The sequence below is a fragment of the Aquarana catesbeiana genome, linkage group LG01, assembly GCF_042186555.1.
Source record: "Aquarana catesbeiana isolate 2022-GZ linkage group LG01, ASM4218655v1, whole genome shotgun sequence".
Lineage (NCBI taxonomy): Eukaryota > Metazoa > Chordata > Amphibia > Anura > Ranidae > Aquarana > Aquarana catesbeiana.
Genome location: NC_133324.1, coordinates 407,550,132 through 407,570,549, shown reverse-complemented (window position 1 = coordinate 407,570,549; position 20,418 = coordinate 407,550,132). Strand labels below are relative to the sequence as shown.

Here is a 20,418-nt window from a genome sequence, read left to right as displayed (position 1 = left end):
ATGGGGCCCAGGGCAGCTTCCCCTTTTGCCCTGCCTTTAAAAACGTTCTTGGATGGATGAAGAAATCTGATAGAAGGAATAAATCGAATGGAATAGATGGATGGAGAAATCTGATAGAAGGGATAGAACGAAGGGAACAGATGGATAATATGGATGGAATAATCTGATAGGATCAGTGCTGGAACAAGTTCATCCAGGGCAAAGATGCCAAAATGCACCCTTCCCTTCAGGTTAGGGACAGGGCACCCACATCCCTACAACAAACCATTGCGCTCAGGGCAGCTTCCGCTCCTGCCCATCCCTTGTCCCTGCCCTGGAAGGCATAGATCGAATGGACTAGCTGTATGGCTGGATAAATCTGATGAAATTAATAGATGGATAGAACAGATGTATGTGTTGATAAATCTGGTCGAATGTATAGATCAAATAGAATGGATGCATGGAATAGATGCATGTATAGTTAGAAAAGTTGGATGCAGGGATAGAGCCAGTGGATGTATAGCACTAATGGATGCCTGGACAGAATAGATCAAATAATTTGCTTTATAGAATGGATGCATGGATTGTACAGGATGGGTATAATGGTTGCATGGATAGAATTTATCAAATAATTAGATTTATAGGATGGATGGGTAAATTGGATGGATCAATCAAATGGCTAGATGGCTCTATAGAATTGATGGTTGTAATGAATAGATATATTCCTAATGTCAATAAACTCTTCTGCAATATGAGCATTTTTCTGCTCCTAGTGTGCATGGATGCTTAGCTCCCGTTCACATTTGAAGGTGGCTTTATCTGAAATCGCACAATTTCAAAGCTGACCCTTATCGCTGGTTCACACCACAAACAGCGCACTTCTGATGCCTTTTGGATACTCTTTCGCTTACAGTTCACACCACTCCAGATATGTTTCTGCCTGTGTTTTGTGTTTTTTTTTTTTTTTTTTTTAATTTTCATTCCCAATGGAGCCCCGCCCCCCCCCCCGGGTTCGCTTTAGGTGTGTGTTTTTTTTTTTTTTTCTTATGTGATGCATTCCCATGAGTTTGATGCATTTTGCCACGTTCCAGTACCCAAAAAGTGTAGCTGCTGACTTTTAGTAATCAAACGCTCCTGTCCCACAGTCCAGCATTGCAGGAAGCCTCTCTCTGCGGCGCTCGCATTCTAACTGTGGGCGCCCGGCTGTGGCTTCTCAGCTGGGCGCGCACTGCATATGCACGAGCCGCGCTGTGAATGGCTGGGCAATCTTCTGGTACCTGTGGCATGTCCCAGAAGATATGGGGGAGAGGTGATCTTCCTTACTCTTAGTGCCAGGGGAGGAAGTGGGAGCTGGGTGTCTGTAAAAACAGGGTACCCCTTCCCCCTCAAAAAAATGACATGCCAAATGTGGCATGTCAGGAGTCACCAGCACTTAAAGCGGAAGTTCCATTTTGGGTGGAACTATGCTTCAAGGAAAATTGTTTAATGTATGGCCGGCCTTACTGTGTTTAAAGCTTCTGAGATTTTAGTAATTGGGTTTGCACAGGGTGATCATACACTGAAGCTTCCAGTGTTCAGCATGTTGTCTGTTCTTTCACTCGGCTATCTGTGTGTTGATGGACTTGATACTATTTCTCTTTAATTTGTGAATGTGTTTTCAGTGTTTCACCAACCACTGTGAGTTGTGAAGTGATCACTTTGTTTTCTGTTGTGCTGGTGGCCTGCATATCAATGAAGCTTTCAAAGGGGCTGTAGACACAAGAGAATCCTTTCCCCGGGGTACAATGGGCTCAGACTGTGAAGGGTATTAGAGGAGCCTAAACCTCATTTATGCATGCATCTTAATGTATGCCAGGAAGTCCAATCAAACCGTCATTAATGAGACTTTACATTCAGCTTTAGCTGAGCTTAATCTTTCTAGAACAAATGCTGTGTGCCAGATCCAGTTAAATTGCTTAGGAAAAGAGTGTATGGTTGTCTCAGTGTTTTTTCCTTTCTCTCCTATTAGAGTATTGACGAGCTGATTGATAAGACTATTCCTGCAAGCATCCGCCTGTCAAGACCACTGAAAATGGATGATCAAGTTTGTAAGTTTTACCTTTTATATATAAAAAAAAAAAAAAAAAAGTCCCGAAAGTAATCCAGGTCGGTTTATGGTTGTGTTGTCATTGTTATGGCAATAGCTGATATCTAGTGCAATAAAGACTGGGTGACCTACAGTATAATTGCTGTAGTGGCATTCCTCTGTAGATGGGAATGACTGTTTGTTTTCTTTCTTTACGTGTGTGTGTGTGTGTGTGTGTGTGTGTGTGTGTGTGTGTTCTGACAAGCTCACATTATTATGTGTATTATCAAGTAGCTTAGCTGATTAAGAACTGTAGGTGGAGCTCAGATGTGTACAATCTGAGCTAGGATTGTTTCAGCTAGCTAGCACATAGATGGGAACCCTCATTATTTGTATGCAATTTTTTGTATACTTGGTGGTATCCCTGAATAATAAATATCTTAACACAGGGTGGTGACCCGCTGTTGACTCACCAAGAGTACTATTCACTTTAATGCAACGGCTGGTGATGCAACAGCGACACAACAAGGTGAGGGACGTGGTTGCAGCAGGTGAGTAGATACCCGCTAACAGGCGCTGCCATGATGGATCTGAAATTACCTGTCCTCTTTAAATGTAAGGACTTATTCTTGCTGGTAGTTAGAATCTTTAATATTGGCAAACAAAACAAAGGTTTCCTATTTAGAATAATAAGCTGTCAGGTTGGTAAACAGCAATATCAGAGCCGATTCAGTCATACAGTTTGTAGTGTACATCGATTTGCAAAACAATGGGATAAAGAAATATTCCTGAAGGTTTATCTCATGGTTACTGTGAAATTGTGTGCATGCATCAATGCAGTGCGTGTTATCTCAGCTTGCGGAGCTTGGTTCAAATTTTAAAAATCCGATGTTGATCAAAAACCGATTTAAAAAAAAAAAAAAAAAAAAATTATTTATATCCACCATATCACACTATATCTTATTCCACAAAAATGGCTACAAGAAATATTCCCTTTTCTTATATTAGGGATGTTGTAAAGGCAACAGCAGGGCAGACCGGAAACCACCTGTCTTAATAAATCAACAAATGGAAGTCTACAGTAATAGTAATGGTACAGTGGATTTATTTGGCAATTTTTTTTTTTTCTGTTCATGCCTATGCAATCCAAGCAGCAGTGAGTACCTATTAATACTAGGTACCCGCTCCCAACTTGCCGCCCCCCCCCCCAAACAAAATGTCCAAATGTGGCAGAGGAGTCAGAAAAGCAGAGCATCCGCTTTTGTAACATGTTACACCCTTATTCAGGATGTAATGTGTTACAAACTGGCCTATGCACGTTCCCCCCCCCCCCCCCCATCTGACAGCTAGTGGGGATCTCCCACAACAACCCCTCTCTGCCTAGCTGTCACAGTAGCCACGTCACTCATTCAGTGTCCTGAGAATGGAGAAACTACGAGGTTCAGCCTTTGCAGCTGTCAGATTGTAGTTTTCATTGAACTGCCACGGCACTGTGTAGTTCATTCTCTCTTCCTGTCAGATTGTATCTGCTTGCCTGTACAAGATGTACATGCACAGACTGATCTGCATGGCACTAGCGATCTGATCGCTGGTGAAATGCTTTACAGGCTTCAGAAACAAAATAATGCGCACTTTTTAACCTGCAAAAAAGATGCATTTTATTTTTTAAGAGGTGATCTTATCTCTTATAATGGCCTCATTCACTCGTGTGTTTAGGGCTGACTATGATTTCTTAACGGCAGCCTGCGTGAAGATCCATTCAAAGCTGGGAGAGGCCAACAGCTCCTGCAGCCTTTCATGGCTATTCATACGTAATCAGACATGCAACAGTTACCTGTGAATGACCAGCCCTGGACAAGTCTGTGTCCAGGGTCCGTCATCCACAGGTAGCCGTTGTAGGAGGGTTGGAGCTTCCCATCAATGGCTGTTTGCAGGAAACCTTGCTGAGTCTCCCACATGAAATTGAATAATGGCATACTAATTCTGCAACAAAATCCTTTCTGTTCACACATTTTTCAGTTCAGAGCAAAGTTCTACCCTAAATGATGAAATGTGTCCCCTTTCTTGCACAGTATTACATCTAGTTTGAATAGTGCTCACCTACTGCGACAGTAAAACCTTTGCCAATGACAGGGCAATTTTCACCACTGTGAAATACTGGTTGAATAGAATATTAACAGGATGACTGGAGAGATTACTTTGGGTTTTTGGTACTGGTCCCATATTACATCTGAAAGCACTGTTACCTAGCAGTTAATCTTGCTTGGTTGCAAAAATGGAACATTCCGGTGAGTGCTCATTAGGAATGCAAGGTTTAGATGCTGACTTTAGTTCTCTCACTCAATAACAAAATGCACTGAATGTTTCTCCACTTCATCTATAGCGTGTTTATAGCTTGTGCATGTACTAAGTACTACTGCTATGTATAGACTTGTTCTATATATAAATATAAACAAAAAAACTGGCTTGCTTAGGAGACTGATACAGGCAATGCAGAGAATGTATAAAGGTTACATTCGTTCAGATTCTTCTGCAGTCAGAGTTAGATGTTTGGGTGTACTTGGTTACTTTTATGTTTTTTGAATCGGCATCATCCCTGTTGGCAGAGAAGTGATCCAAGGTTGTAAATCTAAAGTAGTTGGGTAAATATTGCTGTCTGTGGTCTGTGACAGACCTATGTGAATCACAAGGCTGGCTGAACAGCTTTCCCTGGGGTTCCCCTTTAAACACCCTGTATTATACTTATGTCTTTGTTAGCTGTTACAGTGAAGCATTACCACGATTCAGAGTTGGTTTGAAATTTTTTTTTCTCCCTCCCCTTTACATGCAATTTCAGCTTTTCGTATTTTTCATTTAAGCGGGCCTATTTAGTTAATATACAGGCAGAGCTGTCTGTAGGCATTCATTAACTGTTGGGTTTTTTTTTTTGAGAGGGAGAGATTATACCATTCCCATCCAATTTGTATCCAACAATCCCCCTCCACTTCACCATATTTATGAGAAGCATTCTGAGCAATAAATGTTAAAGCGGGGTTCCACCCAAATTTTGAACAATATCTGTATGTATTCTCTTCCTTGCCTAGATGCTGACATGCCGTTTAAAAAAATTTAAATTGCCGTAATTACCTTTTTATTTTTCTATTCTTCTTTGCACTTCCTGGTTCTCCTCCCGTGGGAGTAGGCGTGTTTCTAGCCTCTCCCAGACTCCTGGGAGCTAGTCTCAGGCTTCCCAGGATGCCACTGAGCATGTGCGGGAACGAGCGGTGAATGCATTCACCACATCCAGGAAATAAATGCTTGTGGGCTTTAAATGCCCACAATGAAGATGGAAACCGCCTGCAGTGAATAATATAAGTTATTCTTTCCGACGAAATCTGACACAGGCGGACATATTACACACAATATGTGAGTATGTAATGCTGAGAAGAAAAGTTTGTGAATGAACTAAAAAAAAAAAAACGATAGATAGGTGGACCCCCGCTTTAAAGGCCTCGTGCACACTGGATGTTTAACCCCTGCCCATAAAATACAGATCGTTTGTGTGCCTGGGCACAGATGCAGCCTGTCAAAATCTATGACAAGCGGAGATGCTTTGCAACCACCCCCCAAAGTGGCATTAAGGGCTATATGCATTCAAGGGCATATGCCCACCATGTGTTCAGGGCATACGTCCCTGAATGCATGGGGCCCTAAACGTGAGTATCAATCTTTCAGCAACAGTGTATTTCAGCCTGTCAAAGACGGACCGATTGCAGGCTGTGAGGCTGGACACTGTGCTTGTATCAGGATTTGATTGAGCTGGCCATATATTATACAATTTTCTTATTCCATTTCCTTTAGATTTTAACTCCAACTATGTAGTGCAAGTTCCTGCCTGATTTCATACAAATTGAAAGTGTTTAGGTTTGACCTCATTATATGGTTTTGGTAAATCTAAAAGAAAATTTGTATGGCCAGCCCTAGTATGCACAAGGCCTAATAAACAATTGCTAAAGCACTATCTGAGCACAAAGGAATGTCGCCGCTATAGAATTTTGTATAGCGGCAGTTTTTTTGTTTTTTTGTTTTTTTCCCTTTTGGCTGTTTTCTCCCTATTAAAGGAATGGATGTACACCTTGGAAGCACCCTTTGGCAATTCAATTGGTGGTTGTGCGGATGTCTGCTCCTGTGATTGATCTCTTCCCATGTAATTGCACATTGCAGTCAAAATACAAACTTTAAACCCATTGCTTTTGTCAAGTTTGTGACCAGTTCAATCTGGTTTGTTCAGGATGGCATCAGATAAATAGCTGCAGCTGAATGCACTAGAAGGACTGTATAACACCTACTGCCCCTGGAATTTAACACACGAGGGACCAAGTGTCTGCTAGCAACATGAGCTCCAGAGGAGCAAGAGACTGGCTATAGCCTCGGTTATGCTTTCATAACCTTCTTAGTTTGTTAATCTTTATACAGGCTTTTATGGCAATGCTAAGTCTCTAGTCACACATGACTAGGTATTTCAAAGAGATGCAGGCTGGACACCATTCACTTCTATTGTTAACAGAAGATGAATTGTTCTGCACAGGTCATTGTAAACGCAATACAAAAGAATGGGGCAGCATGGCACTTTTGTTGGATGTGGAGCAGTTCTACAAATGACTGCAAAGCACCATTTCTAAACTTTCGATTTGACAATAAGATGTTACATGTTAATGCCTTCATTGTAACCAACACACAGATGTGTTCTATCTATACCAAACCACTTCCTGCTAGTTAACAGAGTTTCATACCAAACATTGTAAACGCTGGGTATGATTCTTTTTAGCTAAATGATGGGCTAAGGCTGATGTCAGATGTACAATTTTGTAGTAGTTTTAGTGGCTACAGATAGTTAATATCAGTGATGCAATTAGTGATTTAATCGCTAGTCACTGGTGATGGTGCCACAGCATTAAGTTGTACTGTCACTCTCCTTCAGCCATTTCAGAAACCTGTCATAGAGATACAATAAAATATAACTAAATGCAAAACTTCTTTCTTTTTTTTTTTAAGTTTTGGATAGAGTGGAGAAGGGATAAGAACACTTGTCAGTTTTTATTGCCGCCTGTGCCCCCGTTAAGGAGATTCACCCTCTATTTGTCCTATTTACCTTTTTATCATTGGAAGTGAGAGAATCCCAAATTTTAGGTTGTTCCCGGAAAAGTAATGGAGGGCAAATCTTCCAATAGTGACGCTAGCTCTGGTGTCCTGGTGGTCCCCAAGATATTTCCTTAATTTGCAGGTATTTCTTATCACTTCCTGTTTGGCTAGAGCACAGGAAGTGAAGATAAATCTCCCCAATGGGACACAGATGGCAAAAAAAAAACATCTGACGAGTTATAATCCTCCCTTACTCTATCCAAAATGAAGAAAAAAGTTTTGCCTATAGTTTTACTTTAAGACCACATTAATGGGGGGGGGGGGGAGCTATCAGGAAGGCTATATACGGAGCGCCATGATTTCTAACAGCAGCCCTGGGCATCCTTCATTATTGGGGTGGTGGGAGAGGTCCCGCGATCGAAGTGTTAGAGGGGTTTTTTTTTTTTTTTGTTTTTTTCAATCTGTTTAATGAATTGGGGTTCTATAAATTTTGAGATAATGTTGTTCTGTCTCTTTTGGTGTTACAATTGCAGTAGGGGGAGAAATCAAAATGCAAAATGTGATGTTTTCACCGCAAATTCTGAAACGAGCATACTAAGGCCTCATGCACACTGGACGTTTGATGTTTTTACAGCAGCTGTTTTTGTCTGTAGATGGTTTTGTTTTTTGTTTTTTTTCTACAGTCATTAAACTCTCCATGTTATCCTATGTGTCCATGCACACATAGGCTGTTGTAAGCAGTTTTGGGCAGTGGTGTTTTTTGAGCAGTAAAAAAACCACCAAAACTAGTGGGGTTTTGAGACGTTTTTCAGCTGTAAAAACGCTCTAACGATAAACGTCGCTAAATGCTCAAATGTTGCTCACTGGCATTTTTTAACGTTTATGATCCATTGAAAATAATTTTTTTTTTTTTTTTCAAAAAAAAAAACTGCTAAAAAAAAGTTGAAAAACTCACTGCAAAGCTACTGATGGTTTTTATAACGTTATTTTAACGTCAAGTGTGCATGAGGCCTAAAGGTTTAGAATAGCTGTAGAAGCTTGTTTGATGTGCTTTCTGCAACCAGTCTGAGCTGGATGGAGGGGGAGAATGATTTCAAGTTCCAGCCAGTACGACCTAGGGAAGACTTAGCAATTAGCTCTAACTCGTCTAATGCCAGCATCACTGTAAATTGTATGTCACCTTCCTGACCTGCCATAATAGTGTAATTATCTTAAATATGAGCAGATAAGCTGATGTGAGATACTTTAAAACTTCTGCACTACCTTATACAGTATGGACATTATAAACTAGTTTATCATTTCCTAACATGACATGGCACATTTTGGCTGTGGGGGATGTAATACATTCCAGGAATTGTGCTGTACAGTGATGAAATCTACAGCTTGTTACTGGCATGGTTGCATTGTTCTGTTGGCATAAGTTGAATGAAACCTACTTGTGCCACATCTCCTTCCTACTGATGTTTTGGGCTCAAATTATCTTGCTAAAAATACATATTTTACATGGCATAAGCCTTCTCTCGTTTTTATTTTGCATGGGGTGGCGGTTGAGCCAGGGTCATTCTGGGGGGGTGGGGGCATACAATAAATAGCAGCTAGACTCCAAATCAATTTATTGTATCAGATAGCGATTGGTTGCCAGAAGTTACAGCATATCCTTACCGCTCACTGACTGGTTGCTAGAGGTTACAGCACACATTACGGCTCACTGATTAATTGCTAGAGGTTACAGCACATGGTTTCTGCTTGTTGATTGGTTGCTAGAGATTACTATACAGTAATACTGCTCACTGGTTGCTAGAGGTTACAGCACATCTCCTCACTGTCTACACACCATGGACTGGGGAAGTGAGCGGACCCATCAATAGACCGGAAACTCCTAGGGATCCTAGGACTCCTGGGATCAGTGGCAGGGGAGGGTGTGATCAATGGCAATGCTGTGTGGTACCCCCCCCCAACTACCAATATAAAGGGGAGTTTCTACATTGGCCACCAATTCAATAGGGGTTTACACTGAACACTAATAGAAGCATTCACAGTAACCACCAATGTAAAGAGGGATTTACAGTGATCACTAATGTAAGGTGAACATTCACACTGGCCACTAGTGTAAATGAAATGATTTGACACAAAGCCCCAATATAATGAGAAGACTTACAATGACCGTCAATGTAACTGAGTCATTTAGCCTGTGTTCACATTTGAGTGTCGGGAACACATGCAGAATCGCTTTCCTGACACCACAGAAACATGCTGTCCTTTAGCAGATACACAGCAGTGCCATCAATTGTTAATGACACCCTCGCGCATCTGCCTACATGTGCCTTGACACTAGAGCTGCATGATTAATCGTTAAGAATCAAAATCGCAATCTTTTTCCCTTCCCGATCTTCAAAACTGCAAGGCATGATCTTTCTAACAAGTGCAGAGAGTTCTCACAGCTGGGGAAAAAAAATCCAGGCAGCCTGCCAAGTTTTATTCCAACACCAAACAAGTAGCAACAAAGTATCTTTTTGTTCTTTTATCAAAGGAAAGAACTCCAGTGTGTAGATGAGAGAAGTTTAACCATTTTAAAGACCAAACCTTTTCTGACATTTGTTGCTTACAAGTAAAAATCATTATTTTCTGCTAGAAAATTACTTTGAGCACCCAAACATGATATCAATTTTTTTTTTTTTTTTGCAGCAGCCCTAGAGAATAAAGTGGCTGTTGTTGCAATATTTTATGTCACACCGTATTTGCGCTTTTCAAATGCAGTTTTTTTTAAAAACACTTTTTTAATAAAAAAAAAAAAACTAAACAGTAAAGTTAGCCCAATTTTTATTTTTTGTATAATGTGAAAGAAGATGTTGCACTCGAGAATCGTGATCTTTATTCTAAGCAAATGATACTCATTTTAGACAGAATTGTGCAGCTCTACTTGGCACCATCTGATTTTGAAAAAGGGTTAGGGACTTTCTTCCACATTTCTAGCGCATTGAGCAGCCCATTGAAATGAATGGGCTGCCCTACACGCTACCTACATCTTTATCCACCCTGTCAGTACACCTTTGCATCCTAAAACCCCTGCTAACCTCTGCACTCCAAACCTCCCCCATCCCCTCCACTCCTTTAACTCTACCTGCCCCCTCTGCTCGTCTTTGCATCCACCTTCCTTACCTCTGTACATCCCCCCCCCCCCTTGCTCTCCGGTTGACCCCAAACTGTAATTCCTTCTCTGCCTACCTCTGCGCACCCCAACGATTTGCTTACCTTTGCAGAACAGGCGGATGGTAGGCTTAATGACAACAGTTACAAGCAGGACTTTTGAGCATGACCCTTTACCTCCCCAGTGGGCAGCATTCAGTATAGGTGATGGTGGATATGACCTCAGGGGGGCATGATATACATATGAATGCTGCTGGCCGCCGCTGTTTACATGTGAATTTCGGTTAGTTACATGTAAACATAGGGTCTGCAGGTGAGTCATCCATACATAACAATAGGGCAGAGCTGGGCAGCATTAATAGCAGCACTGCACACTGAGATGTTGGGACACAGCACAGGACTAAAATGTCAAGGGACAAGGGAATTTAAACCAGGATAGTTGGCAAGTATGGGGCAGCTGCTTTGGGCCCCACAACAATGACAGGACCCAGGCAGCTGCCCCTTTTGCCCTGCCTTAACCACTTAATGACCGGCCACTGTAAATATACGTCATTGCTTTAAAGATGGATATCTCAGTAATGGCAGCAGCTGCTGCCACAACCGAGGTATCCATCTTTAGGGCCGGTGTTTCTGTACACGATAATGGTGGTCTCTGCGGCGAGGTCATCGCGAGATCACCGTTATCGGTGGCAGGAGAGGTGCCACCCCCCCCTCTCGCTGCTCTCCCGCGCCCTCTGCCGCTTACCGGAGCTGTCGCTAGCGGCGGAGGCGATCGGGTCCTTTCTCTTCCTCAGTATAGAGACGAGTGAGGCTAAGATGGCGCCTACCTGTCTCTATACCATAGGACGACCGGAGCGACGTCATTATGTCAGCTCCGCTCACTTCTCTAATAGGCACTTTTTTTTTTTTTTTTTTTTTTTGTGTCATTTTTTTTTTAAACGACTGCGCAAATACTGTGCAAAAAAAAGTATTGCAATGACTGCCATTTTATTCTCTAGGGTGTTAGAAAAACAAAAAATATATAATGTTTGGGGGTTCTAAGTAATTTTCTAGCAAAAAAAAACTGTTTTAAACATGTAAACACCTAAAATCCAAAATGAGGCTGGTCCTTAAGTGGTTAAAGACGGCCCTGGGTTGAGCTGCCACCAAAGATGAAATGAGCTGTGTATGTGACCACCCTCCCCAAAAAAGATTGAGGGTCTTGTTTTACATCTGTAGGGTGTTTAGGAATTATGGACCATAAATTTCTTTGGGGCCAAGGAGTAAAGTGGTTGGCTTACTTTGGTAAAGACCTGCAAAATTTCAGCATCATCCAAATAAAAATATTGCAGCTTGGTGATTGTACTGCTTAACCACTTCCCCCTACATGTAAAAATCTTTTTTTTTGTTTGCTAGAAAATTACTCAGAACCCCCAAACATTATAATTTAATTTTTTTTTTATTTTACTTTATTTTTACACTTTCATTTTTTTTATTTTATTTTCTTTTTTTCATTTTTATTCTTCTTACAAGGAATGTAAACCTCCCTTGTAATAGGAATCGTTTGTGACAGGTCCTCTTTATGGAGAGATGCGGGGTCAATAATATCCCACATCTCTCCTCCACGCTGGAAAGTATGAGATCGTAAAAAAAAATCCACGATCTCATGCTTACCAGCCGTGATCGCAACTTTGTTTACATCCGCAGCCCGGCCGTGACATCATAACGTCACGCCCAGGCCTCCGATGGTCATAGAGATGACCGGTGACCATCTGGTCACCAGACATCCCTATGGTCCTCATCCAGCAATGGCTGATTTATTAATTTATTTTTCACCGGGTCCCCGATGGCACTTTTTTTTTTTTTTTGTTTTTGTTTTTGTTTTTTTTTTTTTTGTTTTTTTTTATTGCATTTTAGTGTAAATATGAGAGTTGAAGTCTTTGACCCCAGCTCTCATATTTAAGAGGTGCTTTTTTCTATTACAAGGGATGTTTACATTCCTTGTAATAAGAATAAAAGTGACATGATGTGTGTGGTTTTTTAAAAAAATAAAAAGTGTAAAGGGGGGAAAATTATTTTTATTTATTTTACGTGCCCGTCCTGCCGAGCTTGCGTGAAGAAGCAAATGCATACGTGAGTAGCGCCTGCATATGAAAACGGCGTTCAAACCACACATGTGAGGTATCGCCGTGATCTGTAGAGCGAGAGCAATAATTCTAGTGCTAGACCTCCTCTGTAACTGAAAACATGCAACCTGTAAATTTTTTTTTTTTTTTTTTTTTTAACGTCACCTATGGAGTTTAAGGGTAAAAGTTTGTCGCCATTCCATGAGCGGGCGCAATTTTTGAAGCGTGAATTGTTTGGTATCAATTTACTCGGTGTAACATCTTTCACATTATAAAAAAAATTGGATTAACTTTACTGTTGTCTTACACTTTTTTGAATTAAAAAAAAGATATATATATATATATATATATATATATATATATATATATATATATATATATATATATATATATATATATATATATATATATATATATATATATATATATATTTTCCCAAAAAAGTGCACTTGTAAGACCGCTGTGCAAATACAGTGTGATTAAAGTATTGCAACGAGCGCCATTTTATTCTCTAGGGTGTTAGGAAAAAAAAATGTATAATGTTTGGGGTTCGAAGTAATTTTCTAGCAAAAGTTTTTAACTTGTAAACACATCTAAAAAAAAAAGAGGCTCGGGCCTTAAAGTGGTTGTACACCCTGTACAACCACTTTTACCTACAGGTAAGGCTTACCTGTAGGTGCTTGAAATATCTCCTAAACCTCCACGGTTTAGGAGATATTTACAAAAGACGAGCGCCGATGACTACGGCACATGTGCCGAGCACTCTTTAGAAAGAAACAGCACAATGTGCCCTATTAGGGGGTCATGCTGTGACTGGTAGCTCCCGTGCATGTGATGCCACGCGACCACTGGCCAGTCAGAGCCGGAGTTCGTGGCCCCGGAAGGAAGAGGGGCGAAGATGGAAGCTCCCTGCTCGTGGGGACAACGACAGCGTGGGCTTCTGTGTCAGGTAAGTGACACAAAATGGGCTACTATGCGATGCATAGTAGCCCATTATGCTTTACCTTTACAGGGAAATAAAGAGGAAGGAAAACCCACTACTTCCTCTGTAAGTGGTTAAAAACCCGAAGTCAAAGATCACTGGGCAGTGTTGCCCTCACACCGGATTTAAACCTCTAATTGCCATACATACCGCGTCGCAATCGTGTGCATTGCATGGTATTTATGGGTTTAAATCAGGTGGCGAGGAGGCAACATATCGCCACCTGTCAAGCACACTTGGATCACTTTTAAGGGGAGCAGCGGTTCCTGAGTGTACACATGCTGCAGCAGGAAATAATCCCCCTGTTGCTTTTGGTGGGTGCTACTGCCTGCCAATCCTGTGCATGGGATGGCACCATTCCAAGCTGGCCAGTCAATGGGCTAGAGACAGTGACAGAGGCCTGCGAGACATGTAACCATTGCATTGCAGGAAGTGAGATAGCTTCATTTCATAGATTACTAGTCTTGACTGCCCCATCCATCCTCAGCATATTCCCTATTGAGCTTTTTCTGTATTGCAGGTATGACTAAAGCTGCCTAAAGACAATAGCTGGTAGCAGACTGTCTATATACTGAGTAATTGTTCTAACAAGTTTCCTTCTAAAAACCTGGAGATTCAGATTGGGCAGACTTTTCTGTGGGGGGGGTTTGCGTAAATGGTAACAATCGACTCTATTACTTTCCTGGAGAAAACTTGATTCCAAATTGTCAGGCATTGTTGGCGAGTTGCCTACAAACTTATAGAACTAGTTTATCAGCATGAACTTCGTGGCACCAAACAATGAGTTGCATGTAGCAGCTGTATTACTCACACATAACTGGAAAATATGACCATTTTTATTCTGTAAGGGCAACACTGCAAATATTTGCTCTAAACTATGCAAACCATGTCTAGTGTATGTTGATGGCAGTATCACTGTTGGAGGGGGAGGAAAAAGTAAAGAGCATGACAGCTGCTTGCGTAAGCTTGCTATATCACACACACTCTTATGAAGTATAGGTTCAATGACACCCAGTCTGTGGCCTTTAAGTGATAGATTTCCCAACTACCAAAATTATACTGTAGTGAGGGAATGACAAGTCAACAATGCAGCAGCTTGCAAAGTAAGTATTGATGTTTTTTATAGAACTGATCCAGGCTTACAAGATGGAATGCATGTCTTGGACTTGTAGACCTGCGTTTAAAAGGGCAGCATTTGTGTAGCTGTGAATAGAAATTCACACCACCCACACTCAATTGTTTGGTAACTAGTAATGTTCTTGGTAAATAATTTACACTTCACAATAACTTAATAACAATGTAGACATGTATGTTTATTATATCCTCCAATAAACAAAAAAAAACAAAAAATCATAATAGTGGGTGGGCGGCAAGCGGTTAAGGTCATTATCCTATTAATTGAAACAAACGGCCAACTAATCGTTTCTGAAAATAATTGTTAGTTGCAGCCCTACTTGTATGTCTATTTCCCAAAGACAACCTCTGTATATGATGCTGAACATGTGCACTCAACTTCTTTGGTCGATCATGGTGAGGCCTGTCCTGTTAAACCGCTGTATGGTCTTTGCCACCGTGCTGCAGCTCAGTTTCAGCGTCTTGGCAGTCATCTTACAGCCTTGAAATGGAAAGACACTCATATGATAAAAATAGCTGCACACCCCGGATAATAGTATAAAAATAAGGGATTGTCCCCCGTAAGGGGTTTTCTAGTCAGCAAAGAAGGTAAAAAGATACTACATGAAGTTGCATAAATGAGATTTTTAATAACCGGATATAAAAAAAAAAAAAAACTATAAGCATAGTTAATTAAAACATGAGCTGTGGTGCAAAAACTAAAAACGGCATCACTGACATGACAGTACACAGTAATATACAGTATTCAAATATTAAGGATAAAAATAATACACAAATCCTGTATATGAATCCTGACGCTTCTCTACCCCGTCTGGGTCGGATGTGGCAAGACGTTAAAAAAAAAAAAAACTCCTGCAAGCAACATCTTTGGAGCGGTTTATACACCGCTCCTGCCCATTGAACTTCCGGTAAAGTGCAGCTGCGCTTTTCGGGTAGTTTTTATTTATTATTATTATTATTATTATACAGGATTTATATAGCGCCAACAGTTTATGCAGCGCTTTACAATATAAAAGGGAGACAATACAGTTATAATACAATAAGATACAAGTGGATTAAGAGGGCCCTGCTCAGAGGAGCTGACAATCTTATCGGGTGGGGCAGGTGGTACAAAACTGTAGTGGTAACTGTGGGGAATGAGCTGTTGGAAGTGGTAGGAGATTAGTTGGAGACGTGATAGGCTTTCCTGAAGAGATGAGTTTTCAGGGATCGCCTGAAGGTAGCAAGAGTAGGGGATAGATGGAGGTAGCAAGTTCCAGAGGATGGGAGAGGCTCTGAAGAAATCCTGGAGACGAGCATGGGAAGAGGAGATGAGAGAGCTTAAAAGCAGGAATTTAATTCGCTGGGTGATTGGGAGCCAGTGTAGGGATTGGAGGAGAGGGTTGGCAGACACTGAGCGGTTGGTAATATGGATAAGTCTGGCAGCAGCATTCATGATAGACTGAAGAGGGGATAGCCTATGGAGAGGCAGGCCAATGAGAAGGGAGTTGCAATAGTCAAGCAAGATAACAAGGGAGTGAATGAGGAGCTTGGTGGTTTCATTTGTTAAAAAGGGGCGAATTTTAGAGATGTTATGGAGGTGAATTCTACAAACTTTTGACAGCTATTGGATTTGAGGCTGAAATGACAAGTCAGTCTAGGATTACACCTAGTACCCTGGCGTGAGGGGAGGGACTGATGGTTGCATTGTTGATTTTGATGGAAAAGTCACGGAGGGGGGCACGGGCGGGGGGGAATTTTAATAGCTCAGTTTTAGAGAGATTTAGTTTAAGGAAGTGGTGCAACATCCCTGTTTTAACTTTAGCGGACGAACCCCCCCCCCACCCCCGCGCAAAAACTACGGTAAAGCGCCGCTAAAAATAGCAGCGCTTTACCGCCGACGCCCCAGTGTGAAAGGGGCCTTAGGGGTGTACTCACATTTGTTGCCAGCAGTTTAGACATTAATAGCTGTGTGTTATTTTGAGGAGACAGCAAATTTTACACTTATACAAGCTGTACACTCACTACTTTACATTGTAGCAAAGTGTCATTTCTTCAGTGTTGTCACATGAAAAGCTAAAATGAGTTGCAGAAGCGATGGAAAAATCAAGGTGCCCCAATACATGAGGTTGATTTTGCTGGCTTATTGTAATTTTTTTGGCAGTAATTAAACTTGCTACAAGTGCCTGACTCTCTTTCCGCAGGTGAAAATGAACTTCTTGAAACACTTCGAAACATAGCATCAAAGAACAAGATCTGGAGATCCTATATTGGCATGGGTTACTATAATTGCTCCGTTCCACAGGCCATCTTAAGAAATTTACTGGAAAATGCTGGCTGGTATGTCTTGCCTCTTTCACTTGTTGTAAGGCACGTTTTTTTTTTTTAAATGATAAACTACGCACAGAGTATAACTGAAAGGGCTGGCATTTTCTCAAATAACCCCTTTTAGGAGCAGTGTAAATGCTTAAAGTACATTTTTACTTTTTATTTTTTTGTTACATGACATGTCAGGCATTTGTAAACCTATTTATTGGTGTTTTGAAAATATATTATATTATATTATATTATATTATATTATTTTTTTCTAATAAGTCTGACAGATACACAGCCTACAATGCCTAGTTAAAGGAAACCTGTCATGAAATGTTTGTTTTAATCAGCCTCTCAAACTCCCAACAGAGGAAAGCAAAACATAGCCCTCTTGCCAACTTGGAGATTTTGCTGGAAGATGAGAAAAAAATCCATTGTACTCCCACAAAGTCATCAGATTGCTTACCTGGATAAAAAAAAATCATACAATATTAAAGTGAAGCTGTGCTAAGGTGTTGGGTATTAGAAGTATTTACATATTTGTACCAACCAGTAAATTAGCTTTTTAACGAATCCTCGCTGACCTCTGTAGCTGTGGGCACTGTGGAGCAATTAATTTGTAAAAGTTTACGGCAGAAGCCCTAAAGTCATTCATTTGGTTCTCACAGCCCCTACTGACTTAATTTCAGAAATGATTATACAGTTTTGTAATTTCAATTTACAGCATTTTATCCTAAAGAGAGGTGTGTGGGTTTTTTTTTTAATTTTTACATATGTACACATCTTATGATTTTGATACATATATTCCTATTGTACTGAATGTGCTGACACCTTGTGGACAAGTGAGCAGTGTCAGAAAAAGAAAATCTACATCGCAGCTAAATGTCGTGGATTGTGTATTTTCTAGTTATGTAGCAGAAATTTGGGGGGGGGGGGCGCATATTTCTGTTTTATTTTTTCTTTTATACATTTTCAAGTTATGAAGTCAATTAAAATTACATTTAATACATGCTTATGCACCTACATTTGCTGGTGTGATGAGATCACTAGCAACTCTACCAGCAGACGCTAGTAAATTGTAATCTAGCTCAAAATGGTGTGTGTGTGTGTGTGTGTTTTTAAAAAAAAAAAACCTCCTGTAAAAGGACACAATGTGCATATGCACATTAGATGACCTATAGGTGCTTTCCGATGTCTCTCTGAAAGCGGCAACATTTTTATTTTATTTTTCCTGCCCATGTGAAAAAGCCCTTAAACTAGAGGGCTTTTTTTTTTCTTTCTTTTACATGTACTTTGATTCTGAGTGAAAACAAAATTTAGGTGGATATTGGACTTACAGAGGATAATCTTGTTTTAAATGTTGCTGGTCACAAGAGGGGTTACAGAGACCCTCAACAGATGGTGGGTTGAACTCTTCATACTATCACACTGTTATGCATGTGACCAGGTGGGGGGGGGGGGGGGGGTATGCTTGGATATGACTTAAGGACACAGATATGGAGTTTTTAAATGTTATAGGAGGGGGATGGGGCTCAGTGTGGGCATTAACTGTTTAATGCTGAGTTCAGCAAAAAATCAGGTCTATATTTAGCTGTTTTAATAGGGTTGCCCTTTAAGGATTATAAACTATTTTATTCTGTAACCTATTCCAATTAAGGATGGCTAAAATAGGTGTTAAAAGAAAAAAAAAATCTCTATACAGTAACAGCCCTCACAAGGATGGGATTGCTGTTTCATAGATTTTTATTTTTTTAAATCCTCACAAAACCACAAAAGCAGCGCTAATGATGTTACACAGCTCATTGAAGTCATTTTTACACACTAATTTGCTTTCAATAATGACCTCCATCTTCAGTGTATGGGTACTGCCATGGTAAGTAAAATTACATCTAATATGCAAACTTGTTTATGGGTGAACAGGAGGAAAAATTCCTTAACCGCATACAGCAAAAGCCATAAAGATACTATTGCTGTATTTATGATCTTTTCATCATATGCACAGAAGGTGAGGAAAATCTAAAACCTTTTTTTACTCCTTTTTACTAACTAGTTTCACCCATCAAACTTACTAAAAATGGACTATTCAAGCACGTGTGTCAGTTTCCTAGACCCCAAAGTACACCTCGGGGATGACATGCAGCACACTTCAATATACAGGAAACTCACTGGGGTTGATTTACTAAAACTGGAGAGTGCAAAATATGGTGCAGCTCTGCAAAGAAACCAATCAGCTTCCAGGTTTTTATGTCACAGCTTACTTAAACAAGCTGAAGTTAGAAGCTCATTGGCTACCATGCACACCTGCACCAGATTTTGCACTCTCTAGTTTTAGTAAATCAACCCCACTGACTCACTGACTGATGCAACTATGCAGCTTCCACACCCAACGGGCATCATACACAGACAGGCCATACCACTGGAATTTGCTCTGACCCAGAAGACAGAAATAAACCTCTCAGAATACTAAACATAACTGCACCTTTAGTAGCTATATACACTCTAGCACTAGAGGAGATGACAAAGATTTGTAATCCATCATAACAGAGTATGAAATACTAAAGAAAATATTCCCGCATTTCTCAATATTGGCTTTCAGGCAACCACCCAACCTCCGACATAAACGAATCAGCAGGAAACTTCATTCAGATTATGAAGTCACAAATAATAGAAGCAAAAGCTGCAAACTGTGTAGCCAATTGAATCAAATAAAAAGTGTCACACACACGGGACCTTCAGTAGTGCTGGATCATACAGCTGTACCTCCAGTAATGTGTTCTTCATCTAATGCAAAAATTGCAAACAAGAATGAATTTACACAGGCACACCATTAAGGAACGTAACGAGGATGACTTCTGCACACCTGTAGGACATCATTCCTCACAACCTATCCACACCATGGAAGACATATTTTGGTTCTTAAAGGGAAAAATTTTGAACTAGGAATTTTTTTTTTTTTTCCACACAAAAGGCCTAAGACCCCTTTCACACTGAGGCAGTTTTTAGATGTTTTAGGGCTAAAAATAGCACCTGAAAAGCGCCTCCCATTCTTTTGAATGGGGTGCTTTCACATCAGGGCAGTAGAAAGTCCTGCAAGCAGCATCTTTGGGGCGTGTTGAGCGCTGTAAAAAGCGTCCCCAAAAAACGCCCCTGCCAATTTCAATGAATGGGCATCACTTCCAAAGTGATTTGAAAGCACCGCAAAACGGGGGTTTTTTTTTTTTCCCCTATGACCTTTTAACACGCTACCCCCCCGAAAAGCACTGCAAAAACGACCGGCATTCTGGCAGCGCTTCAATGTGAAAGGGGCCTAAATGTGGACCTCCATTTTCTAAATAATTATTCAACCATCCTCACCTCTGTTACTCCCCACCCTGCCTTTTCCAACAAACTGCCTAAAATTACTATTGCTGTGTTGTTTATGGTGTGTGGGGTTTTTTTTTTCCCCCCTGTCCTCCAGATTGTCTTAACATTCTGCTAAAAGTTTTTTGTATATTAGTACCATTTGGACCTTAAAGGGGGTACACCTCGAAAGCTTGTCGTAAAAAATTGGATGTTAGTACAAATAAAAAATGTCAGACAATACTCAATTTGTT

At 40.6% G+C, this 20,418-nt stretch overlaps 1 protein-coding gene across 1 annotated transcript in view; it reads left to right on the top strand.

The window, feature by feature from the left end:
* The window catches only part of GLDC (glycine decarboxylase), a 66,915-nt gene that overhangs the window by 6,456 nt on the left and 40,041 nt on the right, over positions 1-20,418 (top strand). The window contains exons 2-3 of the mRNA XM_073635200.1: positions 1,988-2,066; positions 16,717-16,852. Coding sequence (XP_073491301.1) covers positions 1,988-2,066; positions 16,717-16,852 — 215 coding nt within the window. The remainder of the gene's footprint in view (positions 1-1,987; positions 2,067-16,716; positions 16,853-20,418) is intronic.